This window comes from Dipodomys merriami, unplaced genomic scaffold (genome assembly GCF_024711535.1).
Source record: "Dipodomys merriami isolate MVZ:Mamm:240054 unplaced genomic scaffold, mDipMer1.0.p SCAF_21, whole genome shotgun sequence".
Lineage (NCBI taxonomy): Eukaryota > Metazoa > Chordata > Mammalia > Rodentia > Heteromyidae > Dipodomys > Dipodomys merriami.
The window spans coordinates 481,948-506,315 of NW_027203493.1; the positions used below are offsets into that span (position 1 = coordinate 481,948).

Sequence of the window (24,368 nt, forward strand, 5' to 3'; positions counted from 1 at the left end):
CTTGGATATAACAATATCAGATGGCAGTGGTCTCTTGGAGGAAATTAAAAGTCATTTTTTTTTCAAAGTAGAAGCTGTTTTTAGATTACAATTTAAAAAAAAAAATCTTCCATTAATCCAGGCACCAGTGATTTACCTCTACAATTCTAGATACTCAGGAGGCTGAGATCTGAGGATCCAGGTTTGAAACCATCTGAGCAGAAAAGTCCCAGTGAGACTGTTGTCTCCAATTACCCACCAGGAAAGAGGAAGTAGAGCTATGGCTCAAACTGGTAGAATGCTAGAGATCAGGGAAATAGAACCCAGGCCCTGAGTTCAAGCCCTAGGACTGACAATAAAAAGAAACGGACTGGAGCCGGGCGCTGGTGGCTCACGCCTGTAATCCTAGCTACTCAGGAGGCTGAGATCTGAGGATCGCGGTTCAAAGCCAGCCCGGGCAGGAGAGACCGTGAGACTCCTATCTCCAATAAAACCACCAGAAAACCGGAAGTGGCGCTGTAGCTCAAGTGGTAGAGCGCTCGCCTTAAGCTGAAGTGCTGGGGAACAGCGCCCAGGCCCAGAGTTCAAGCCCCATGACTGACAAAAACAAAAACAAGAAATAAAGCATTTCATACTATCTGTTGTCCTGGACTTCATTCATTGAGTTGCTAAGTCAATCTGAGGAGGCTACAGTGCAGGTCTAGCATTGAGTTGCAACACTAGCAGGCATTGTCTGCGGATCTGCAACACTAGTATGTGCTGCCTCCTAGCTATGGAAGCCAAGTGGTCTCCAGGCTGGTGTTGGCTCTGCTACTTAGGAGGCTGAGACCTGAAGGATCTTAGTTCTAAGCCAACCTGAGCAGAAAATGCTATAATAATCCATGTCTAATTAGCCATGCTGGACTGAAGGTGTGGCTCAAGTGGTAGACATACAAACTAAGCAAGAAGTTGAATGATAGCCAAGACACCAGCTGGGCATCTGTGGCTCATGCCTATAATCCTAGCTAATCAGCCCTGAAATCCTAGCTACTCGGGAGGCTGAGGTCTGGGGATCATGGTTCAAAGCTAGCTGGGGCTGAGACTCTTCAATTAACCACCTGAAAACTGAAAGTGGTGCTGTGGCTCAAATGGTAGATCACTCCCTTTGAGCTGAAGAGCTGAGGGACAGCCTGTACCCAGGCCCAGAGTTCATGCCCCATGAGTGACAAAAAAAAAAAAAAAAAAAAAGCCAAGGTAAAGTGGTAAGTGCTAGCCTTGAGCTGAAGAGCTCAGGGAACAGCACCCACGCCCAGAACTCAGACCCCATGACCAAAAAAACAAAAACTTTTGCAGTTCAATTTCAATAAATAATATTTATTTTTGCTGGTCCTAGGGACTTGAACTCAGGGCCTGGATAGCCTCTTTGTGCTCAAGGCTAACCCTCTACCACTTGAACCACCTCTGGCATTTTCTGAGAAATTTATTGGAGATGAGTCTCATGGACTTTCCTGCCCACTCTGGCTTGGAACTTTGATCCTCAGTCTCCTGAGTAGCTAGGATGACAGGTGTGAGCCACTGGTGCCTGGCTAACTACTATTTTATTTTTTTAATTTTTTTTTTTTGGGGGTCGGCCGTGGGGCTTGAACTCTGGGCCTGGGTGCTGTCCCTCAGCTCTTCAGCTCAAGGTGAGTGCTCTACCACTTGAGCCACAGCACCACTTCCGGTTTTCTGGTGGTTTATTGGAGATAGGAGTCTCACGGTCTCTCCTGCCCGGGCTGGCTTTGAACCGCGATCCTCAGATCTCAGCCTCCTGAGTAGCTAGGATTACAGGCGTGAGCCACCAGCGCCCGGCTTTATTTTTTTAATTTTTATTGTAAAGGTGATGTGCAGAAGGGTTACAGTTACATAAGTCAGGTAAATTGTATTTTAAATATTCAGAGAAGTTACACCTTGGGATTCCTCCTCTGTTATTTTTCAAAAGGCAAATTGAGTGCTGAATACCTTGTAAAGTGATTTAAAAAAATCTGTCTGTGAAATCCCCTAGTTTGAGAAAATTCAAGCTGGGAGCTGGTGGCTCACGCCTGTAATTCTAGCTACTCAGGAGGCTGAGATCTGAGGATCGCAGTTCAAAGCCAGCCTGGGCAGGAAAAATCCGTAAGACTATTATCTCCAGAAAACCAGAAGTGGCGCTGTGGCTTAAGTGGGGAAGCGCTCGCCTTGCGCTGAAGAGGTCAGGGACAGTGCCCAGGCCCAGAATTCAAGTTCCACGACCGGTCTAAAAACAAAAAACAAACAGTTCAATTCCTTAGGAGGTAGTGTTTTGCCTTGGCACCTCCTCCTGCCCAATTGTCACCTGCTGTAAACTGGGCGGGAAGAAATGAGAAGGCACATCGAAAATTGCTCGTGGCAATGGCATAATTTTTGTCAGTTAGCTTTTTGTCTATAAAATGAGGTCAGCTCTGTCTAGCTCAGTAAGGGCATGAGAGATGCAGAGGACCAGCCTGGCACATGGTAGACCCTAGAGTTCATTCATTTGTGTAAGAAGGATTAAGCAACTTCGTGCTGTGGCTGATGAGAGCGGGACACTAGAACAAATCGATGAGCAGGGGCCGGATTTTTCCCATGCAATTCCACGCTAGCATGAGGGAGGTCCCGCGTGCTTCCAGCCTAGTTTGACACGCGCACTTGACATGCCGGATATGACGCCACCGCCCCTTGGTTCCCGGAACCAGGTGTTGGGACCGGATGTTCGCCCCTCCTGCCCCCCCCTCCGCCGATGACCGGAAGTGGGTCCTGACGGGTGCTGTCAGCCCCAGCTCCTGGGTGCCTGCAAAGAGCTCGAAGAAGGCGGGGTGCAGGGCGGGGCCGCTGCAGGGGCGGGGCTTGCGGGGCGGGGGCGGGGGACCCTTCGTCCCCGCGCCGATCCCCGCCGGCCCGAGCGTCCGTGGCGGCGCGGCCATGAAGCTGAAGCTGAAGCTGAAGAACGTCTTTCTCGCCTACTTCCTGGTGTCGATCGCGGGCCTTCTGTACGCGCTGGTGCAACTCGGTGAGCGGGGCGGGGCCGGGCGGGGCGGGGTGTGTCGGGGCGGCCCGCCCTGGGGACGGAGCTCTGCGCCCACGCGGTCCGTCCCGCTCGGCCCTCGGGACAGCCCTCGGCGGCCCCGCGCCCTCGCCGCTCCGGGGCGCTCCGCCTGTCTCCTAGAGGCTGCAGGGCCCCGCAGGACGCTGCCAGGAGCCAGGGTCGACCCCTCTCCCTCGTCCTGTTCTAGCCGGACTGGCTTCCTGACAGGCTCCCCAGAACCCCACATTCGTGCTCTCTCGAGCTCTTGACTTGTTCCCCCGGCCGGCAATGCTCTTCTCTCAGCTTGCCCCGAACACCTATTTTTTTCTCACCCTTGCAGTTTTAACTCACTTGTCATCTCCTCAGAGGCCTTCCTCGACTAGCTAAAGTGATCTGTATTATTCCAGATTCTCTTTTAGCCTCTCTTTATTCCCCTCATGGCCCACTGCAGTTTGTAACGATTTTTTTTTTAACAATTTGTTTCTTTGTGTAGTCTCTACTTCTTCCACTAAAAGTGAAAGGTCTGTTAGGACAGGGTCTAGTCTGTGTTTCCCTAGGAGTATCCGGTGGTGGAACCAGTGGATTTAATGACAGAACTGTGGTCACACAGCCCAGGGAGCAGACTGAACTCCACCTCTTATACAGGGTTTTAAGGATAGTGCCACTGCATGGTCCTCAAGTATATTGGTTTGATTAAAGGGAATATTGATGAGGAGCTGGGAAGTTGGCTCAGTGGTAGAGTGCTTGCCTCGCATGCATGTGGCCCTAGGTTCGATTCCTCAGCACCACATAAGCAGAAAAAAGTCGGAAGTGGTGCTGTGGTTCAAGTGGTAGAGTGCTTGCCTTGAGTTGAAACGCTCAGCACCCAGGCCCAGAGTTCAAGCTGAATGATGGACCAAAAAAAAAGGAACATTGATGAGTTCCTTAGAAATCTAGATTGTAACATTAGGACCATTGGATAGAAAGGATAAAGACAGATTAGTAGCTCTGTGTCCAACTTGAAAATGTTAGATTGTCTAGGAGAGGAGCTTAGTGGTAGAGCGCTTGCCTGGTAATGCAAGGCCCTTGGTTCTACCTGTGAGGGGGGTGGGGGGGGATGTGGTGGTTTAGGGCACCACAGTACATTCCAGTATTCAGGGGTCAGAAGCTAGAAGGTCAAGAATTCTAAGTCAGCCTGGACTATGTAGTAGGATGCTGCCGATTGAAGCAGTGCATTCCAGAGCTGTAGGAAATGCTAAAATAAAATTGTAAGGGATATTGGCTGTGAGTTAATGAAAAGATTTTTTTTGTCCCATTAGGATGCTGAACATTTTATGGTTCTCTGTCCCCACTCCCCTTCCCTATTGGTGCTTCTTGGGACCAGGCCAGCCATGTGACTGCCTCCCTCCCCTGCGGGCAGCAGCTGAGCAGCTCCGGCAGAAGGATCTGAGGATTTCCCAGCTGCAAGCAGATCTCCGTCGCCCACCCCCTGCCCCTGCCCAGCCCCCGGAACCTGAGGCCTTGCCTACTATCTATGTCATTACCCCCACCTATGCCAGGTATGGGTTGTGTTGTAGCAGAGGGATGCATCAACCAAGAAATTGGGTTGGGGGCTGGGAATGTGGCTTAGTGGTAGAGTGCTTGCCTAACATGCATGAAGCCCTGGGTTCCATTCCTCAGTATCTCATAAACAGAACAAGCTGGAAGTGGAGCTGTGGCTCAAGTGGTAGGTACTAGCCTTGAGCAAAAGAAGCTCAGGGACAGTGCCTAGACCCTGAATTCAAGCCCCAGAACTGGCAAAAAAAAAAAGATGATGAATTGGGGCAGATGCTGGGGTAGGGGATGTTTGTAAGCTAGAGCTGCCAAACAATACCATAAATGAGCTATAAGTTGTGGGAAAATGGATTTTTTTAAAGAACATAACAGTGTACTAGTAAGTATATAAAATTCCTGCTGGGTTTTTTGTTATTGTTGGTAGTGGTTGTAGGTCTTGAACTCAGGCCCCTGGTGCTGTACCTGAGCTCTTTTGCTCAAGGCTAGTGGTCTACCACTTTGAGCCACAGTTCCACTTCTGGTTTTCTGCTGGTTAATTGGAAATAAGAATCTTACAGGCTTTCTTGTCTGGGCTGGCTTTGAATCATGATCCTCAGATCTCAGCCTCCTTGAGTAACTAGGATTACAGGTGTAAGCCACCAGTGCCCAGCTTGGATTTTGAAATAAGACAATAAAATTACAAAAAAAAAAAAATCGGGGGGGTGGGTAGGGAGGTGGGAGAGTGGGGGGGGGACTTGGGAAGGGATGGTAAGGGGAAACAAAGGAGGAGGCAACAATGCTTGCTAAGAAATGTACTCATTATCTTGCCCATGTAATTATAACACCTCTATATGGTATTTTCACAATTAAAAAAAATGAGCAAATTAAAAAAAAAATCAAATCGGGTGCTAGTGCTCATACCTGTAATTTTAGCTACTCAGAACTATCACTGCTTTTGCCCTGGCAGAAAAGTTGATAGATTCTGTCTCCAAAATAACCAGCCAAAAACAAGGCTGCAAGTGTGGACCAAATGGTAGAATGCTAACCTTGGAAATTCAAGTCCCCATATTGCCACTGAAATAAATAATTAATTAAAATTAGAGGGCTGGAGATGATGCTCAGTGGTAGAATGCTTGCTTATAGCACTGAAGAAAAAAAAAGTGGGAAGGGAACTGAAGGTTGTGGCTCACACCTGTAATCCTAGTTACTTGGATCCAGTTTCAACAACAACCAGCCCAAGCCTTGTAAAGGCCTTACAAGACCCCATCTAAACTACTAAGAAGCTGGGTGTGGTGGCATGCATCTGTCCACATCCCAGCTATGGTGGGAAGCCTATATAGGAGGATTACAGTCCAGGCTGGCCCAGACAAAATAGTGAGACTTATTTTTTTTGTCGGTCGTGGGGCTTGAACTCTGGGCTTGGGCACTGTCCTTGCTCTCTTCAGCTCAAGGAGAGTGCTCTACTGCTTGAGCCACAGTGCCAGTTCTGGTTTTCTAGTGGTTTATTGGAAATAAAAGTCTCATGGACTTTCCTGCCTGGGCTGGCTTTGCACTGCGATCCTCAGAGCTCAGCCTCCTGAGTAGCTAGGATTACAGCCATGAACCACCAGCGCCCAGCTATAGTGAGACTCTTAAATATAATGAAAGAGATAAGGATTAGAGGTGTGGTTTCAGTGATAGAACACTTGCTTAGCAAGTTATGAGGCCCTGAGTTCAAATCCTAGCACCCCCCCCCAAAAAAAAAGCAGTAGAAATAGGCCAGTTATTTTAATTTCTAGAAATGCCTTCACTAGCTATCATGTACAGCGTGTTACTCTTTACCACACAATGTGCTAAATGTTTGACATTTGTGTTAAGTCAAAGAATAGCTTTATTACTGATAAAAAACCAATTTGGAAATGTAGTTTGGGATCTGCAGCCAAAAGGGCCTCATAACACATGTGCATCTCTGGAGTCAGATGGCTGCGCCATCTCCACACAGGCAGCTCTAGGTCCCCTCCACCCACGTGCACATTCCTGCATGCACCACCACTCCTGGGGCAGGCAGCAGATGTCAACGATGACTGAGTCTTCCTCCCTGCAGAAGAATAATGGAGGAACTCCTCTAGAATCCCTCTCCCTAGACACCCAGCACAGGAGGAAAAGAACCTGAGAACCTGGTCTCCCAGTGTTTTCAAAAAAGTCATGATCATGTTTACTTTTACAATAACATTGTTACAAAGTATTGTTATTCCCATTTTACAGCTGAGTAAAGGGAAGACTCAGAGCTAACCATTTCTCCCAAGTATTTCAACCTTAGGTTACACAGCTGGGATTCAAACCCAGATCTGTGTGGTGGTCCCAATGCCTGTGTGGTTAGTTGATTGTCTCCTAGGTTTGAGGTGGGTGGTGGAGACTGATTAGAATGGCAGGGCAGGGCAGGTGAGTGTGGGCAGGGAATTGATGGTTAATAAAGAGGGCCCTTGGAAGCTGGGTGCCTGTGGCTCACGCCTGTAATCCTAGCTACCCAAGAGGCTGAGATCTGAGGATCACAGTTCAGAGCCAGCTTGGGCAGGAAAATCTATGAGACTCTTATCTCCAATGAACCACCAGAAAACCAGAAGTGGGGCTGTGGTTCAAGTGGTAGAACGCTGGCCTTGAGCTGAAAAGCTGAGGGACAGCGCCCAGGCCCAGAGTTCAGGCCCATGACCTACAAAAATAAATAAATAAAATAATAATAAAGAGAGCACTTGGGCACTGGCTGAGGAGAAGCTAGGGAAGATAGTAACAGTGAGCCAGGAGAAGCTTTGTATTATCCAGGCTGCAGTGAGCCCAGGATGCCATGTACCTTCCTGCATCTCTTCCCCTGCAGGCTGGTGCAGAAGGCAGAGCTGGTGCGGCTGTCCCAGACCCTGAGCCTGGTGCCCCGGCTACACTGGCTGCTGGTGGAGGACTCCGAGGGCCCTACCCCGCTGGTCTCGGGGCTGCTAGCTGCCTCCGGTCTCCTCTTCACACACCTAGCCGTCCTTACCCCCAAGGCCCAGCGGCTTCGGGAAGGAGAGCCAGGCTGGGTTCGGCCCCGTGGTGTAGAGCAGCGAAACAAGGCCCTGGACTGGCTCCGGGGAAGAGGGGGTGCAGTGGGAGGGGAAAAGGACCCACCAGCACCAGGGACCCAGGGAGTCGTGTATTTCGCCGATGATGACAACACCTACAGTCGGGAGCTCTTTGAGGAGGTGAGACCTGGGATGGGAATGGGGAAGGAGGCCAGATGGAACTGCCTGCATCTGTTACCTTGGTTACCAGTGTCCCTGAAGGCTTCTGGGTGAGACATGGGGAGCAGAGTCGGGCAGAGTGAACCAGGTGGTTCTTTCTGCTGTTCCCTCCCCTCACCCCTCCCCGGGCCACCCGTGTTTCTTCTCTCCCCATCTCCGTTAGATGCGTTGGACCCGAGGTGTCTCAGTGTGGCCCGTAGGGCTGGTGGGCGGCCTGCGATTCGAGGGCCCTCGGGTACAGGATGGCCGGGTTGTGGGCTTCCACACGGCATGGGAGCCCAACAGGCCGTTCCCTGTGGACATGGCGGGATTTGCTGTCGCCCTGCCCTTGCTGTTGGCTAAGCCCAATGCCCAGTTTGATGCCACTGCTCCCCGGGGCCACCTGGAGAGTAGTCTCCTGAGCCATCTCGTGGATCCCAAGAACCTGGAGCCGAAGGCTGCCAACTGTACGCGGGTAAGGGGGATGGAGGTGGCACAGAAACCCAGCTCTGGGACAGATAGGTGGTTGGAGAAGTGGGGCAGTATAAGCCAGGTGCAGTAGCTCACGCCTGTAATCCTTGCTCCTCAGGAGACTGAGATCTGAGGATCATGGTTCAAAGCCAATAGGAGCAGGAAAGTCCATGAGACTCTTTATCTCCAATTAAACACCAAAAAAGCCGGAAGTGGAGCCATGCCTCAAGTGGTTGAGTGTTGGTCTTGAGCACAAAATGCTTAGGGACAGCACCCAGGCCCTGAGTTCAAGTTCCAGGCTGGTACAAAAGCAAAACAAACAAGCAAACGGGCAAGACCCAGGGAATGGGTATTTGAACAAGGAGGGACGTTCTGATCTCTGATCAACCCTGCTTACCCTTCTATGGGACAGCTGGGAGCTAGGGAGGAACAGCGTTTGCTGCCACTGAGTGTCACAGACTCCTTGGAGCCCGTGAGGGCAAAGGAACAAAGCCCCATTTTAAAGACACTGACATCCCCTCCACCCCTGCCCTTCACACAACCTAGCCAACACCGAAGGTAGAGAGGGAGGGAGCATCCACTGTCCATCAGGCTCCAAAGGCCTGGCGATGGCCGGTCCTGGCTGTAACTGAAACCCTTCGGCACAGGTGCTGGTGTGGCACACGCGGACAGAGAAGCCCAAGATGAAGCAGGAGGAGCAGCTGCAGCGGCAGGGCCGGGGCTCAGACCCAGCCGTTGAGGTGTGATGGAGGCTCACTCCGGCTTCGACCTCACTTTAGGCACAGACCTCGTGGGATTGGGCTCCAGGCCTATCCAACATGTGCTACTGCAAGTCTTGACCCCTTAGCAGAGGCGGCTCCTCTGGCCCCAGGATGTGGTGTACCGCCTTCTCCCTTCCCCAGCCTGCCATGTGGAACTGTCCACAGGCTGGGGACAAGCAGCTGTTGTGTGGAGCCAGGTCAGCTCTGCCTGGGGTGGAGCAGGACAGATGGACTCAGCAGGGGGGGTGGCTGAGGAACTGGGTAACTTATTGGGGCTGGGCATGCACTGGGGGGGCTGGAGGAGCTGGGCTGGACCCTCCCCACCTGAGCATGTGGACCCCTTCCTACCTCCAGAATAAACAATCTCAATCTGAAGGGGCCTTCTGTTTTCCTTTGCTTGGCATACCTTGTTCATGCTCCGTGCTTCTGAGAGATGTGGGCACCTATAGGCACCTATTCCTGCACGGGCCGGGCCAGGGTCAAAACTCTGGAGTCCTGGCTTCCCCTTCACACAGAAAGGCATTTTTTGTCATGTACTCCATGAGAAAGAACGATGGTTTCCATCCAAACACTTTATTTACAGAGCCTGCACCAGAGGCCATCTCCAGCCCTGCAGGGTACTTTCCCATCACCCAGTGTTTTTCTCATATCTAGTGGCTTTGACCACAGGGCTGGTTCCTAGGAAATCTAGTTTCTCACCCCAGTCTAGCCTGTGACTACCCGTAACCCTTCTAATTCTAGGAGTCTCCTCCTAGAGTCTTGATGAGGAGTTGGAGTTTGCCAGGCATAGGGTGGCATCCTGCCTGTATTCCTAGCTACTCAGGAGGCTGAGATCTAAGGATCACAGTTGGAAGCCAGCCTGGGCTAGGAAAAGTCTGTGAGTCCCTTTATCTCCAGTTAACCACACAAAGAAAAAAAGAAAAAAGCTGGAAGTGGAACTGTGGCTCAAATGGTAGAGAGCCCACCTTAAGCAAAAAAGTCAAGGGAGAGCTCAAGACCTTGAGTTTCCCACATTTGTCCATCCCTTCCTCTTCCTCTGCCCCTGTGCCCCATCCCAACTGCAGATTGCTAGGCCTCCTCTGGCTGATCCTCCTTGGGAGGGTCGTCTTCTGGTGGGGCTTCCTCAGGCGCTGGTTTGTGGGTACCCCCTCCTGGCAGCCACGCTGTTTTCAGCATGTCTTTCAGCCCACCGGGGAGGAGGTAACCCTGGGTTTCTCCTTCCCCATCAATGACCCCTCCAAGCCCCTCCAGCGCTGTCTGCAGATACCTCAGGCCGAGGAGCACCAGAGCCTGTGGGAAAAGCGAGGGTGGGGGTGGTAGTCAGTGGTTCCCAGAGCCCCAGGGCTGAAGTCCCAGATGGAAGGGGACCCAGGGTCCTTTGCTGACTCACCTGCAGCAGGAATGTGACAGCCAGCATGCTGCCCAGCGTGCTAGACAAGTCCTGCAGGTGTCCCAGCAGCACCTCGTGGCACCCTTGGGCCCAAAGGTTTAGGTTGCGTTGTCGGGGATCGAAGAGAGGGTGGGCGTAAGGGTCTGAGAGTCGGCTTTGCAGGCAAGGCCGGGGCGAGTGGGGGTTGCAGCAGGAGAAAGGGACCCCGTCGGTCAGGTACAGGCCTTCCACATTGCTCTGGATCCGGCTGCAAGGCAAGGGCTTAGGATGTTGGCCAACTCAGGCCTGGGGGAAAAGTTGTGTGTGTGGGGTCCACAGGAATTAAGGAGGGAAAAATGATAGTAAAACATTTATAGACGGCTTTACTCTGTGCCAAGCACGCATAATTCACTTATCTTCACAACTCCTAGCAAGATAGGCACTGTTATCTACATTTTATAGAGGAGGAAATGGGCCCAGAGTGGCTTTGGCAACATGCCTCGGGTGGCACAGCTGATACATAACAGAACTGTAACCCCAATTCTCAACCACTGTGTTCCATTTGTTGCCCGTCTGGATGGGATGGGGGTGGGGAGGGGTGGTTCAAAGCAGCAGGAGGGCCTGGAGTGCAGGGTAGGGGGCGAGGAAAAGAAGGAAGAGAAGGGGAGAAGCAAATCACTCACTCAACCACATCCTGGTCATTGGGGTCCAGGTAACGGCTGCTGACCCACTGGACCCCAAACCAATCCTTGTAGCCATGGCGCCCGCAGCAATGATGCTTCAACTGCAGCTCATCCATCAGTCGCTTGGCCTGACAGCGCCCAGGCACCTCAGTGTCCTTGTAGTGAGCCAGGGCGATCCCCAGCCCTTCCTCCAGCCCCTGGTCCAGACTCATAGGCAAACCCAGGGCTAGCCCCAGGGCAAGGATCAGAAGCCCTCCGCCCCCAGCTGTGCCAGCCGCCAGCAGCGGGCCCAGGACGCCCCGCCAGGGAGGGAACCGAGCCGCATCCAGACTGGCCCGGCTGGCTCCTGCCGCCCCCAGCCCGGTGCCCAGAGCCACCGCCCCCGCCGCCAAGGCGGTCTGCGGCAAGGCAGGGAACCGACAGGAGGGGGCCAGGAAAGTGCCCAGGTGCCTCAGCTGGGCCAGGAGGTGCCCACTAGAGACCAGGGTGAGGCCGCTGGCTAATGCCAGCAGCCAGGAGAGGAGCCAGAGCCCTTGCGCCAGACGGATGCGGGCCTGGAGGGGCAGCACCAGGGGCAGCACCGGCGCCATCTCCCATCTCTGCCCGAGGGGAGAGTGCAGAGCCGTCGGGGATGACGGATGGCCAGGACAGGGTGCTGAGTCAGCCCGGCCTGGCTTGAGCTAGGTTAATGCCATGCTGACCCCAATACCCTGGGCATCCTCCCACTGGGCCTTAACCCTCTGCCGGCCCCGATTCTGGATGCGCGGGCCTTGCCCCTTCGGGAAAGCCCCGCCCACGGGCACAGCGCCCACTTCGTGACCCCGCCCTGCCCCTTCGCGGAAGTGGGGGTTCGACCGGCCCGGCGGCGGCCTGGCTGCAGGGCGGGGGGGGGGTGGAGAGGAGACCTCGGGAGCCCGCGCCCCGTCCCGAGTCCCTTGGGATCCCGGGACGGGCGGGGGGGGGGGGGACCCCGGAAGGGCTCGGAAGCTCGAGTCCAGGAGCGGTCAGGGGCCGGGCCCGCCCGCGCACAGGGCCGCGGGGCCCGGACGGGGAGGGGTTACCCGGCGTCCCCCCCCCTCGGGTCCGCCCCCTCCCCCCCCCCCCCGCGCTTCCTGGCGGCTCCGCGTCCGGCGCCTGTTTGTGCTGCTGCGGCGCTGGGGCCCCGGGACGGCCCCGCCACCCCAACCCCGGGAGCCGAGAGCCGCCCCGGCGGGCCCCGGGGGGGCTGCGGCCCCGGCTCCCTAGCGCCCCCTCCAGGCCCCATCCCCGCGCCCGACAGCGCCCCCCCGAGGGCAGGCACGGCGCCCCCCCTTCCCGCCGCCGCGCGCGCGCCCCGGGGTGCTTCCCCTTCCCCGCTCCCCGGCCATGGCCCCCGCGGCGTAGACAACTCCTCCGCCGCTGCCGCTCGGAGCCAGCCGGGGGGGCCCCCGGATGGACGGGGCCGAGGGGCCCGGTGAGTACGGGGCGGGGCGGGCGGCGCGCCTCTGCCCGTCGGTGCCCGTCGGCTGGCGAGCCCGCGTGCTCCTCGGCCCCCGGTGTGGGGGGGCGCTCCGGGCATCCTCCACTGCCCTTCCGGCCGCCCCCCCCGAGCCCCTGGGGTCCTTCGGCTGTCACCTCGGCCTTCCTGAACGCCCGGCTACCCCCCCCGAGGGCCGCCTCCCCCCCCCCCGTCTCCCCGTCGCCTGTCACCCCTGCTGTCCCCTGGGAATTCCGAGTCTGTCCCCTGGGACCCCTCCCCCGCGGGTGACTTGGGACGTCGGCTGCGACTCCCGTCAGTCACCCTGGCCCCGCACCCTGGAGCTCCTTCCTGGTCTCTGACCCTCACTGTACCGCCGCGGGCCTCCCCTCTGCCCCCCGCCCCCCCCGGGTCCCTGGCTTGGTTTCTCAGCTTGCTGCTTCTTTTTCTTTTTGAGGCCAGGGCTGGCTGCGGGTGTTGGGAGGCCCCCCGTCCCTCACCCATCCCGCTGCGCCCGCCGGGCTCCCACGTTCCTCGGCGGCACTCCATATTCCCCCGCTGGTACTCTGTGGTACTCCCTGTCTTCGCTTGCGGAGGCTGAGATAGCAGGAAGGAAGCTCTGCCAGGCTTCCCTGCTTTGCCCTGCCAGGAGGAGGCCGCTGATCCCCCGCCGCCCTGGGCTCCGGCCCTCTGGATGCGCCTCCTTCATGCCCGGGGCTGCTGCAGAGGGGGCGGTCCATCGGACCGTGGTGAAGTTTGGGGAGAGGGAGTGTGTGTTGGGGGGGCACAGGCCTCCCTCAACCCTTTCTCCAGGTGGTGGCATTTTTGTTTTGAGTTCTTCTTGTTCCTTTCCCAGAAGAGGGCTCTGCCCAGGACGCCCTGCAGTCCCTGAGCCAGCGGCTCCGAGTGCAGGAGAAGGAGATGGAGCTGGTCAAGGCGGCCCTGGCAGAAGCCCTTCGCCTGCTCCGGCTGCACGGGACCTCCCCCTCCCTGCAGGGCTCTGGCATGCCAGCTCCTACACGGGACAGGTATTCATGCCCCACAGCCTCCTCCTCCCCCTTCCTGGAGCCTCGGGGGGGGGGGGCATTAGGTTGATTCGCTTTCTCCCCAGCAGCCCTGCAGCACCCCCAGGACTGCCACCTACATGCAGCCCCTCTTTGGTGAGCCGAGGCACCCAGACAGACACCGAAGTGGAAATGGAGCCGTCCCCTGCGCCCCCTGGCCTGAGCAATGGGCCTCCAGCCCTCCAGAGGGGTGGTGAAGAGCCTAGTGGCACGCAGTCTGAAGGAGGAGGCAGCAGCAGCAGCGGGGCTGGCTCCCCTGGACCCCCAGGGATCCTCAGGCCTGCGCAGCCCTTTCAGCTCGCTGAGACGTAGGTGTTCCGGCCGTGGAGGCTGGGAGGGGTGGAGGATCCGGAGCAGACCTTCACCTGCTGACTCTACCCCTACCAGGCCTCGGAGAAATTCTTCCTCCTCTTCCTCCCCCTCTGAGCGCCCGCGGCAGAAACTCTCCAGGAAGGCAGCTTCTTCTGCCAATCTGTTTCTGAGGTCAGGCAGCACGGAGAGGTGAGCAAGGCCCCTCCTCAACCTGCCCTGTCCAGACACAGGCTCTGGACTTCCCACATTGCTCACCTCACTTTCCTGGGTAGGAAACCAGGTAGGGGAACCGCATTACTCATCAGAATGAGGGGATCAAGCACTTTTGCTCCTCAGGATCCTTGCGGTGTACATGGCACTGTGCCACACCTGCCATCTCATTCAGTCTCTACAGCATCTTTTTTTTGGGGGGGGGGCAGGGATAGGTGGTCCCATGCAGTCCATTCAGTCCATTACATTGGTAAGGAAACAGGCTCAGAGATAGTAAATCAGTTTGCTCAAAGTTACAGAGCTAGAGTCATCCAATTCTTCCTTTCTTTTTTTCTTTTCTTTTCTTTTCTTTCTTTTTTTTTTTTTTGTTGGTCATGGGGCTTGAACTCTGGGCTTGGGCGCTGTCCCTGCGCTCTTCAGCTCTACTGCTGAAGAGCCACAGCGCCACTTCTGGTTTTCGAGTGGTTTATTGGAGATAAGAGTTCCACAGAGGGTTGGGAAGATGTCTCAGTGGTAGAGTGCTTGCCTTGCATGCTTGAGGCCCTGGGTTCAATTCCTCAGCACCACATAAGCAGAAAAAGCCAGAAGTGGTGCTATGGCTTAAGTGGTAGAGAGCTAGCCTTGGGCTGAAGAGCTGAGGGACAGCGCCCAGGCCCAGAATTCAGGCCCACTACTGGACCCCCCCCAAAAACAAAACAACAACAAAAAAAAAAACAGAAGAGTCCCACAGACTTTCCTGCCCTGGCTGGCTTTAAACCATCATCCTCAGATCTCAGCTAGGATTATAGGTGTGAGCCACCGGCGCTCAGCTTTTTTTTTTTTATGCCTGTATTTGGGCTTGAACTCAGCGTTTGGACACTGTCCCTTACCTTTTTGTTCAAGACTGGCACTCTGCCACTTAAATCACAGCTCTACTTCTGGCTTTTTGCTGGTCAATTGAACCTAAGAACTTCACAGAGGCTGGGCGCCAATGACTCATGGCTGTAATCAGAGCTACTCAGGAGGCTAAGATCTGAGGATCACTGTTCAAAGCCAGCCCTGGCAGGAAAGTCAGTCGAGACTCTTATCTCCAATGAACCATCAGAAAACCAGAAGTGGTGCTGTGGCTCAAGTGGTAGAGCGCTTACCTTGAGCTGAAGAGCTGAGAACAGCACCCAGGCCCAGAGTTCAAGCCCCACGATCAACCAAAAAAAGAAAAAAAGAATCTCACAGACTTTCCTGCCCAGGCTCGCTTCAAGCTGTGATCCTTCCATCTCAGCCTCCAGAGTAGCTAGGATTGCAGGAGTGAAGCACCAGCGCCTGATTTCAACTCTGCTTTCCCCTGCCCTTTCTACTGTATCACAAAACACCTTCCAGGATTCCAAGAGGATTTTCCACTCTTATGATTTTCACGCATGACTGTTCTCAGAGCTCAGATTGCCTTCTCTCTCCATCCTGACTTCTTTATTTTTACTTTTAATTTTTTGCTTATTTATTTTTTGCCAGTCCTGGGGCTTGAACTCAAGGCCTGGGCACTGTCCCTGAGCTGCTCAAGGCTAGCACTCTATCATTTGAGCCACAGCACCACTTCTTGCTTTTTTTGTGTATGTGGTACTGGGGATTTGAACCTGGGGCTTCATGCATGCTAAGCAAGCACTCTGCCACTAAGCTACATTCTCAGCCCTCCCTTCCTTCCTTCCTTCCTTCCTTTCTTTCTTTCTTTCTTTCTTTCTTTCTTTCTTTCTTTCTTTCTTTCTTTCTTTCTTTCTTTCTTTCTTTCTTTCTTTCTTTCTTTCTTTCGCCAGTCCTGGAGCTTGAACTCAGGGCCTGGGTACTGTCCCTGAGCTTTTTTGGTCAACGTTAGAATTCTACCACTTGAGCCAGGCGCCAGTGGCTCACGCCTGTAATCCTACCTACTCAGGAGGCTGAGATCTGAGGATCACAGTTCAAAACCAGCCCAGGCAGGAAAGTCCGTGAGACTCTTATTTCCAATAAACCACTAGAAAACCAGAAGTGGTGCTGTGGCTCAAGTGGCAGAGCGCTCTCCTTGAGCTGAAGAGCGCAGGGACAGCACCCAAGCCCAGAGTTCAAGCTCCACGACCGACAAAAAAAAAAAAAAACTAAAACAAAAAACTCTACCACTTGAACCAGAGCTCCACTTCCCAGCTATTTTGGTGCTTAATTAGAGATGAGTCTCATGGACTTCTTTCCCTGGGCTGGCTTTGAACCACAATCCTCAGATCTCAGCCTGAGTCCACAGTAGCTAGAATTACAGGCTACATGAGCTGCCAGCACCCAGCTCAGTTTGGCTTCTTGCTGGTTCGGGCCTGGGCAGTGTCCCTGAGCTGCTTTTGCTCAAGTTTAGCACTCTACCACTTGAGCCATAGCACCACTTCTGGCTTTTTCTGTTTATGTGGTACTGAATAATTGAACCCAGGGCTCAATGCTAGGCAAGCACTCTACCACTAAGCCACATTCCCACCCCTTCTTGCTGGTTCTTTTGGAAATGGAGTCTCATGAACTGTTCTGTCCAGGCTCATTTTGAACCTCGAGCTTCTGGATCTTAGCCTCCCAAGTAGCTAGAATTACATGGATGAGCCACCAGTGACCAGCTAGGAACCTTTCTTGTGTCCTACCACTCATCCGTCAAGTGTTGGAACCTGATTCTAGTCTCCTATGTTTTTCTTTCTTTCCAACAGCCGTGGGGGCAAAGATCCCCTCCCCAGCCCTGGAGGTCCTGGGTCTCGGAGAAGCAATTATAATTTGGGTATGTGCAGAGGGGTAGAAGGAGAGACCTTGGATGATGGAGTTAGGGTTTGGGTTCATGCCCCAGGACCTGTATTGGGGGAACTGTGAGATAAGATGGGTGGAGTTCTGCTCTGGCTCTTCTGGAAGGGAGGCTGACAACCCCCTTTTTTCTGTAGAAGGCATCTCAGTGAAGATGTTCCTTCGCGGCCGCCCCATTACCATGTACATCCCATCTGGCATCCGCAGCCTTGAGGAGCTGCCCAGCGGCCCACCCCCGGAGACCCTCAGCCTTGACTGGGTGTATCCTGCCCCCCGAGTCCCACAGGAACCACCTTCCCACCGCGGGCCCCTGTTTCTTTTTCTTAGAGGATCTTCCTGGGGCATGGGGACAGAGTCCTGTGAGTGGCCCCTCCCATCCTTCCACAGATGGTGCTGCCAGCCAGAAGCCTTGTCATTCTTCTCTCTTCTTCCTCTTGCCCCCGACCTGCCCTTTTCCTTGACGGTGCTTCCCATCCCAGCTATGGGTACCGGGGTCGTGACTCCCGCTCTAATCTGTTTGTGCTGCGCTCTGGGGAGGTGGTCTACTTCATCGCCTGTGTGGTGGTGCTGTACCGGCCCGGGGGAGGCCCAGGGGGTCCCGGAGGTGGCGGCCAGAGACATTACCGGGGACACACGGACTGCGTTCGATGGTGAGGGGCCTGGGGAAGGTGGGCTTGTCTGGAGGAGGGGTTGGCTGGGAATGAAGGAGCAGGAGAGAGAGATTGACTTGCTGCTCTGTAAACAATGCAAGTTGGGTGGTCTTGAGAGAGACCCCTTTCTCTAGAGTGTCTCCTTCCCTACTTAGCCTTGCTGTTCACCCCGATGGGGTGCGGGTAGCCTCAGGACAGACGGCTGGAGTGGACAAGGATGGAAAGGTGAGGCTGAATACCAGGCAGACAAGATGAAATTCCAGCCTGGCTCTCTCCTTCAAAGCCCTGATCCTTTTCTCCTCTACCAGCCCCTGCAGCCTGTGGTTCATGTCTGGAATTCAGAGTCACTGAATAAGTTGCAGGAGATTGGACTGGGGGCCTTCGAACGTGGTGTCGGGGCTCTGGCTTTTTCAGCAGCGGTGAGCTGGCCTCAAAGCTTCTAGACCCCTTCTCCTTATCCACTTTCCCAGGAAGCCTGGGAAGTTCTGGCTTCCTGAGCTCCACCCAGCCAGTTCTCCTGAGAAGAGGGTGCATGCCAACTTCTCCTGGCTTCTCAAGCTGTGATCGCACCCTCGCGATGATCATGAAACCCCAGGCCTCCAGGGCTCACTCCGTCCTGCCACTGTGTGTCCCCCATCCTCAGGATCAGGGTGCTTTCCTCTGTGTGGTGGATGATTCCAATGAGCACATGCTATCTGTGTGGGACTGCAGCCGGGGAATAAAGCTGGCAGAGATCAAGGTGAGGAGTCCAGGTGGCCTGGGGAGGAGGAGCGGGTGTCTGAGGTTGGGGTAGCATGGGACAGAGGGAGCACACACAGCTTCGGGTTTACCCATTCCCTTCCAGTCTTCTAGGCTCTCTCTCTCTCAGCCATTCTCTCTTCATCTGTGAAATGGAGACCTTAGAAGTTCTGAGGGGCCAAATACCAGTAGCTCACACCTGTAATCCTAGCTATACTCAGGAGGCTGAGATCTGAGGATTGAGGTTTGAAGCCAGCCAGGGCAGAAATATCCTCGAGACTCTCATCTCTGAACCAGCAAAAAGCTGGAAGTGGGGCTGGGAAGGTGGCTCAGTGGAGTGCTTGCCTTGCATGCATGAGGCCTTGGGTTTGATTCCCCAGTACTGGCAGAGAGACACAGAGAAAGGGATTTTTTTTTTCTCTTCTTTTTAACAGTGTTAGAGTCAACCCAGGGCCTTGAGAATGCCTCGTGAGCATCCTGTCCCTGAGCTACCCCCCCAGCCCAGACGAGCGCCTTGAAAAAAGGATTGTCCTGGCTTCAGTGCCAGGTCACTTATAGGGATGCAGACAGAAGTGAAGGAGAATGAGGGTGCTCAGGGTTTGGGGTGGCCGGACTTAATGTCTTCCTTCTTTCAGAGTACAAATGACTCAGTCCTGGCCGTTGGCTTCAGCCCTCGTGACAGCAGCTGCATTGTTACCAGTGGGAAATCTCATGTCCACTTCTGGAACTGGAATGGTGGAGCAGGGGCTCCTGGGAATGGGACCCTTTCCAGGAAGCAGGGTGTCTTTGGGGTGAGGCATGAATGCGGTGGTGGCATGGGGTGGGACATAGTGGGGCTGGAAGAATGGAGCTGAATACTGTGGACCCTTACACTGCCCCTCTTCCAGCTGTCCCATGACTTCTGGACTTTGCCTTACCCTTTGCCCTCTGCTTTCTGTTCCCCCAGAAATACAAGAAACCCAAGTTTATCCCTTGCTTTGTGTTCCTCCCGGATGGAGACATTCTCACAGGGGACTCTGAGGGGAACATTCTTACCTGGGGGCGGAGCATCTGTGATTCTAAGACCCCAGGCAGAGGTGGTGCTAAAGGTGTGTGGTTGGGGGCTATCGGATGGGATGTCTACCCATGGGGTCTGTGGGAAGAGGTGGAGGTTCCTCATCTGTCTACCTTGAGAGATGGCATTTTTTGGGCGGGGGAGTTGAGGGGGTTCTGCCAGATCTCAGGTTCAAAGCTCTACTTTTGCTGCTAGTTGTCCGGCTTTTGATGAACAGCCTAGGATATGCTTGGCATAAATGGGAAGAATAGCTGTGTTGACAGTCAGAGGGTTTAGAGAAAGTAGGGGCTATTAAATAGCTCAGTGGGTGTGACTCCTCTATTGTGATGACCTAGATTGTCCTTTTCCTTACTCCCCTGCATTCCCAAGAGCCTGACCCATCTATGGCTTTACCAACAGAGACCTATGGGATTGTGGCCCAGGCTCATGCTCATGAAGGTTCCATCTTCGCCCTGTGTCTCCGAAGGGACGGGACGGTGTTGAGTGGTGGTGGGCGGGACCGTCGGCTAGTGCAGTGGGGACCAGGGTTGGTGGCCCTCCAGGAGGCTGAGGTGAGGACTGGCCTAGGGTCGAGGGAGGGAGGGGGAAGAGGAATGGGTAGTGGTCTCATGGGTTCTTCACTTTTCTTTTGGTGTGTGTGTGTATGTCCCAGTACTGGAACTTGAACCTGGGGCCTGTACTCAGGGCTGTCTTTCAGCCTCCTCTTTCACGGCTGTCTGGCATTTGGCTGGTTAATTGGAGATGGAGTCTCCCAGACTTTTCAGTTGGGCTTACTCTGAACCTACATCCTCCAATCTCAGCCTCCCGAGTAGCTAGGATGACAGGTGTGAGCGGATGGTTTGCAGCGGGCTCTTACCATTTGGTTACCACTCTGCAGATTCCAGAACACTTTGGGGCCGTGAGGGCCATTGCTGAAGGGCCTGGCTCCGAGCTTCTGGTGGGAACCACGAAGAACGCATTGCTGAGGGGAGATCTGGCTCAGGGCTTCTCCCCTGTCATCCAGGTTGTGGGGCTTCAGAGCTGGGGGAGGAAGGAGGGAAGCGGTGCTGGGGAAAGGGTGGCAGTGACAGGCCATGTTCTCCTGCAGGGCCACACGGATGAGCTCTGGGGGCTCTGCACACACCCTTTCCAGAACCGCTTCCTCACCTGTGGCCATGACCGGCAGCTCTGCCTATGGGATGGGGAGGGCCACGCGCTGGCCTGGAGCATTGATCTCAAGGTAGAACTAGCTGTCCCTGATTCCTCGTGCTGTACCCACCATGACTTTTGGGGCCATGGCTCCTTCTCCAACATCCATCTGTTCTTCTGCACTTCTCAGAGGCAGCCAATTTTATTGGTATGGTTGTACTGGCTACTCAGATAGGAATTTATTTATTTATTCTGTTGGTTGTGGGGCCTGAACTCTAGGCCTGGGCACTGTCCCTGAGCTCTTCAACTCAAGGCTAGCGCTCTACCACTTGAGCCACAGCGCCACTTCTGGCTTTTTCTGCTTATATGGCGCTGAGGAATTGAACCCAGGGCCTCATGCATGCAAAGCAAGCACTCTACCACTGAGCCACCTTCCCAGCCCTCAGATAGGAATTCTTGTGTCCCTAGGGTTACCTGCTCCACTCCCAAGCCTCCTTTTGGTCCAGCAGAAGCTAAATGGTCAATCTGCAGCATAGCTAGGGGCTTCCCTGTTCAGGTTCCTATGACCCTGCCTCTATTGTAGGTCTCTTGCCCATCATTTCCTTGGAAGGAGAGGAGCTTGGAAGTTATCATGACAACAAGGTGTCTCCTAGTTCCCTTACTGGAATTCCCCTTCTCTCCTCCCAGGAGATAGGTTTCTGTGCTGACTTCCATCCGAGCGGGGCAGTCATGGCCGTAGGACTGAGCACAGGAAGGTGAGAGTATACCAGGACCCTGGGGAGATCTGGAAGGGTTGCTGGTAATGGGGAAGGGCATGTGTGACCAAGGCTGCTCAGGGGCCCCCTTGTCTTTCCACTTCTCTGTGCTTCTCCCTGAGACCTGTGCCTCCCTCCCCTGCTCTCCTGTGGTCACTGTCCCTACCTCTTCCCCAGCCACTCTGTTCCTCTGAGCAAGGGGATGGCAGACCAGTATGGGGAAGCAGGGACAAACAATGGTAGGCTTACTGACTCCACAAGGCCCTTGTGGTAGGCCTGCTCTGTACTTTCTCACTTCTTTTTCTTTTTCTTCTTATTTATTTATTTATTTATTTATTTTTTGCCAGTCCTTGGGCTTGAACTCAGAGCCTGGGCACTGTCCCTGAGCTAATTTTGTTCAAGGCTAGCACTCTACCACTTGAGCCACAGCGCCACTTCTGGCTTTTCTGTGTATGTGGTCCTGAGAAATCGAACTCAGGGTTTCATGCATGCTAGGCAAGCACTCTACCACTAAGCCACATTCCTGGCCTCAGTTTCTGACTTCTTTTCTGGACAGCATCAGAAGGTCCCCAGCTTTTATCTGCCTCTCGCTTCTTCCCATTCCCCAGTAGTGGAATGCACCCCTCTGAAGTTCTGATTCACTACCTCCCACCTTGCCTAAGGACATCCTTACCTAAAGACATCCCTAGAGGCCTTTGTGCTTCCTTCTCTCTTTTCCTCTCCTCCTCCAGGTGGTTGGTTTTGGACACGGAGACCAGAGAGATCGTGTCTGATGTCACCGATGGCAATGAACAGCTCTCAGTTGTCCGGTACAGCCCAGGTGGGAGCTGCCCCCAGTCTGGATTCAGATTCTTCCCTGGCCCTTCTTTCTCTGAGTGACTCTCTTTGCAGATGGGTTGTACCTGGCTATCGGTTCCCATGATAACATGATCTACATCTATAGTGTTTCCAGTGATGGTGCCAAGTCGAGCCGCTTTGGCCGCTGTGTGGTGAGGAAGCTGAGGCGGAGTGTGGGACAGGGTCACTGTGGGTATAGGGTCAAGGGATCTGGTGCGTTTCATGGGCAGTCTGGGGATGGTGACTGCATTGGGAAACTCTACCCTTGTTCCCAGGGTCACTCCAGCTTCATCACTCACCTTGACTGGTCCAAGGATGGGAACTTCATCATGTCCAATTCTGGCGACTATGAGATTCTTTATTGTGAGTAGCAGTGGGGAGAGGACATTGGAAAGGGGCAGTTGGAATGGGTTTTGTGGGAGGCTACTGGTTGAGAAAGGATGAAGAATACTTGGGTAATACTAAGGGAATACCAAGAATACTTAGGGAACACCAGATAGGGACATGGAAAGAGTTTAAAATGGAATTGGAGGCCAGGCATGGTGGCATATCCCTGTAATCCTATCACTTGGGAAGCTGAGGCAGGAGAATCTCAAGCTTGGGACCAGCCTAGTCTATACAAGTTCTAGGCCTGGGCTACATGGCTAGAACTGGATTCAAACTGTCCCCTACCATCCCTCCCCCCTCCAAAAAAGGGGGCAGTTGAAATTATACATATAAGAGAAATTATGTGATTTGGAAAAGTCTCAAATCATGCCTTCTCTCCAGAAGGATTTGAGGGAATTTGAAAATGGACTAAGAAAGGATTGTTTTGGAGACTGGGTGTCAGGTGACTCACGCCTGTAGTCCTGCCTGTTCTGGAGGCTGAGATCTGAGGATCCCAGTTGCCAGCTGCAGTAGGAAAAGTCCTTGAGACTCCTAGCTCCAATTAACCAGGAAAAAGCTGGAGGTAGAACTGTGGCTCAAATGGTAATGGGTTGGCCTTAAGCACAGGCTCAGAGTTCAAGCCCTAGTACTAGCACAATAACTAAAGTTTTCTAAGTTTCTTAGGGTAAGTATGGAGAGGCTGGTTTATCTAGGGAGTCTGAACTGATGAGATGTTAGAACTTTCGGGAGTACTCAAAGGTGATGATGGGGGGGTAATGCTTACTGCTGAGTTCACATGTCACCTCTGCTCAAGCTCTTCTTGCCAACCCTTTCATCTTCCTGAGGGAAGGTGGAAAGTGGAATTGAGTGGACCCCCCTCTATGCAGGGGATGTGGCTGGAGGCTGCAAGCTGCTAAGGAATCGCTATGAGAGCCGAGACCGGGAATGGGCTACTTACACCTGTGTGCTGGGTTTCCATGTCTATGGTGAGTAGGAGGGGTGCAGGGCTTAAGACCTCCTGCTGGGAGTCGTGGGGAGACAAGATGGAGAATGCCTCCTGAGCTCTGAATGCTCTCAATACTGGGCCTTTGTGTTCTGGGGTGGGTGTCTAGAAACCTGGCAGATCTAGGCCTGGAGGCTCCTCTGGCACTCATGCGTGGGAATGAGGTTGATGGGTGCCCCGTGGGCCAGGACCCGTGCAGCCCGGGGTGATGGACGGAGGAGGCCTGGCTGAGGAAGGTCTGTGTTCTAGGCGTGTGGCCCGATGGCTCCGACGGGACGGACATCAACTCCCTGTGCCGCTCCCACAATGAGCGAGTGGTGGCCGTGGCCGACGACTTCTGCAAAGTCCACCTCTTTCAGTACCCGTGCGCGCGCGCCAAGGTGAGGCCCTGGGGGTCCGCGGGGTCCCACTGAGCCCCCCCCCCCGCCCGCCCGCCCCCCAGGGGTTCCTGTCGCAGTCGCCGCCGCAACTTTACACGGTGTCTGGTTCAGGCACCGAGTCGCATGTACGGGGGCCACGGCAGCCACGTGACCAGCGTCCGGTTTACGCACGACGATCTGTTCCTCATCTCCCTGGGTGGCAAGGACGCCAGCATCTTCCAGTGGCGCGTGCTGGGCGCTGGGGGTGCGGGGCCGGCGCCCGCCACGCCCTCCCGGACCCCGTCCCTGTCTCCCGCCTCCTCCCTGGACGTCTGATGGGCCGTGGACGGGACGTGGACCGGCCCTGCTGCGTGACTCCGCCCCGCCCGAGCCCCCCAGGTGGAGGGGCGACCTTGCCCTGGCTGACTCCTCTCTAGACTTCCAGACATTCCCGACCGTGCCTTTGCCTGGAGGGGACGAACGGCACCCTTTGCACACACTGTACAGACCCGCTGTGGCCGAGCCGGGCAGCCCCAGCCCGGGCCTTCACTCGCGCTGCCTGCTGAGGGGCAATAAATAGAAAAACAAACTCGCCTCCGCTTCTCTTTTTCCTTTTTGTGGGACG

The 24,368-nt window shown here is 54.5% G+C and overlaps 3 protein-coding genes across 8 annotated transcripts; 2 read left to right on the forward strand and 1 right to left on the reverse strand.

Moving 5' to 3' along the window:
- The first annotated feature begins 2,737 nt into the window (after positions 1-2,737).
- Positions 2,738-9,362, forward strand: LOC138833807 (galactosylgalactosylxylosylprotein 3-beta-glucuronosyltransferase 3). 3 transcript variants are annotated; one of them, XM_070032133.1, is made up of 5 exons: positions 2,738-2,984; positions 4,318-4,557; positions 7,383-7,743; positions 7,946-8,236; positions 8,880-9,362. In XM_070032133.1, exons 1-5 carry the CDS (start codon positions 2,917-2,919, stop codon positions 8,976-8,978), a joined length of 1,059 nt encoding a protein of 352 aa, XP_069888234.1. In that variant the 5' UTR covers positions 2,738-2,916; the 3' UTR covers positions 8,979-9,362. The 3 variants fall into 3 exon arrangements, with proteins under 3 accessions (XP_069888234.1, XP_069888235.1, XP_069888236.1); XM_070032134.1 differs by having other exon boundaries at positions 2,739-3,004; positions 4,383-4,557; XM_070032135.1 differs by having other exon boundaries at positions 2,923-3,004.
- A 188-nt stretch (positions 9,363-9,550) lies between these two features.
- Positions 9,551-12,004, reverse strand: LOC138833811 (rod outer segment membrane protein 1). The gene is made up of 3 exons (XM_070032143.1): positions 11,046-12,004; positions 10,384-10,630; positions 9,551-10,283 (listed from the first exon to the last, which is right to left on the reverse strand). Exons 1-3 carry the CDS (start codon positions 11,633-11,635, stop codon positions 10,062-10,064), a joined length of 1,059 nt encoding a protein of 352 aa, XP_069888244.1. The 5' UTR covers positions 11,636-12,004; the 3' UTR covers positions 9,551-10,061.
- A 196-nt stretch (positions 12,005-12,200) lies between these two features.
- On the forward strand, positions 12,201-24,169 carry LOC138833808 (echinoderm microtubule-associated protein-like 3). Of its 4 annotated transcripts, none has more exons than XM_070032138.1 (22): positions 12,201-12,498; positions 13,358-13,529; positions 13,613-13,873; positions 13,953-14,066; positions 16,766-16,833; positions 16,991-17,114; positions 17,333-17,503; positions 17,659-17,728; positions 17,812-17,922; positions 18,147-18,242; positions 18,877-19,032; positions 19,188-19,329; positions 19,695-19,846; positions 20,173-20,298; positions 20,383-20,514; positions 21,111-21,178; positions 21,910-21,998; positions 22,070-22,167; positions 22,291-22,378; positions 23,269-23,367; positions 23,634-23,764; positions 23,876-24,169. In XM_070032138.1, the coding sequence occupies exons 1-22, from the start codon at positions 12,477-12,479 to the stop codon at positions 24,077-24,079; spliced, it is 2,694 nt and encodes an 897-aa protein (XP_069888239.1). In that variant the 5' UTR covers positions 12,201-12,476; the 3' UTR covers positions 24,080-24,169. The 4 variants fall into 4 exon arrangements, with proteins under 4 accessions (XP_069888239.1, XP_069888240.1, XP_069888237.1 ...); XM_070032139.1 differs by having other exon boundaries at positions 13,616-13,873; XM_070032136.1 differs by lacking the exon at positions 12,201-12,498 and adding an exon at positions 13,146-13,250.
- Positions 24,170-24,368: the final 199 nt, after the last annotated feature.

Coding starts and splice junctions, on each gene's coding strand:
- LOC138833811 (XM_070032143.1), bottom strand. CDS start 11,635: ATGGCGCCGGTGCTGCCCCTGGTGCTGCCCCTCCAGGCCCGCATCCGT. Junction 10,631..11,045: donor AATGACCAGGATGTGGTTGA/GTGAGTGATTTG, acceptor CTTGCCTTGCAG/CCGGATCCAGAGCAATGTGG. Junction 10,284..10,383: donor CTGTCACATTCCTGCTGCAG/GTGAGTCAGCAA, acceptor CTTTTCCCACAG/GCTCTGGTGCTCCTCGGCCT.
- LOC138833808 (XM_070032136.1), top strand. CDS start 13,196: ATGCGCCTCCTTCATGCCCGGGGCTGCTGCAGAGGGGGCGGTCCATCG. Junction 19,330..19,694: donor AGGCAGAGGTGGTGCTAAAG/GTGTGTGGTTGG, acceptor CTTTACCAACAG/AGACCTATGGGATTGTGGCC. Junction 23,368..23,633: donor GCTGGGTTTCCATGTCTATG/GTGAGTAGGAGG, acceptor TCTGTGTTCTAG/GCGTGTGGCCCGATGGCTCC.
- LOC138833807 (XM_070032133.1), top strand. CDS start 2,917: ATGAAGCTGAAGCTGAAGCTGAAGAACGTCTTTCTCGCCTACTTCCTG. Junction 4,558..7,382: donor ATTACCCCCACCTATGCCAG/GTATGGGTTGTG, acceptor CTTCCCCTGCAG/GCTGGTGCAGAAGGCAGAGC. Junction 7,744..7,945: donor GTCGGGAGCTCTTTGAGGAG/GTGAGACCTGGG, acceptor CATCTCCGTTAG/ATGCGTTGGACCCGAGGTGT.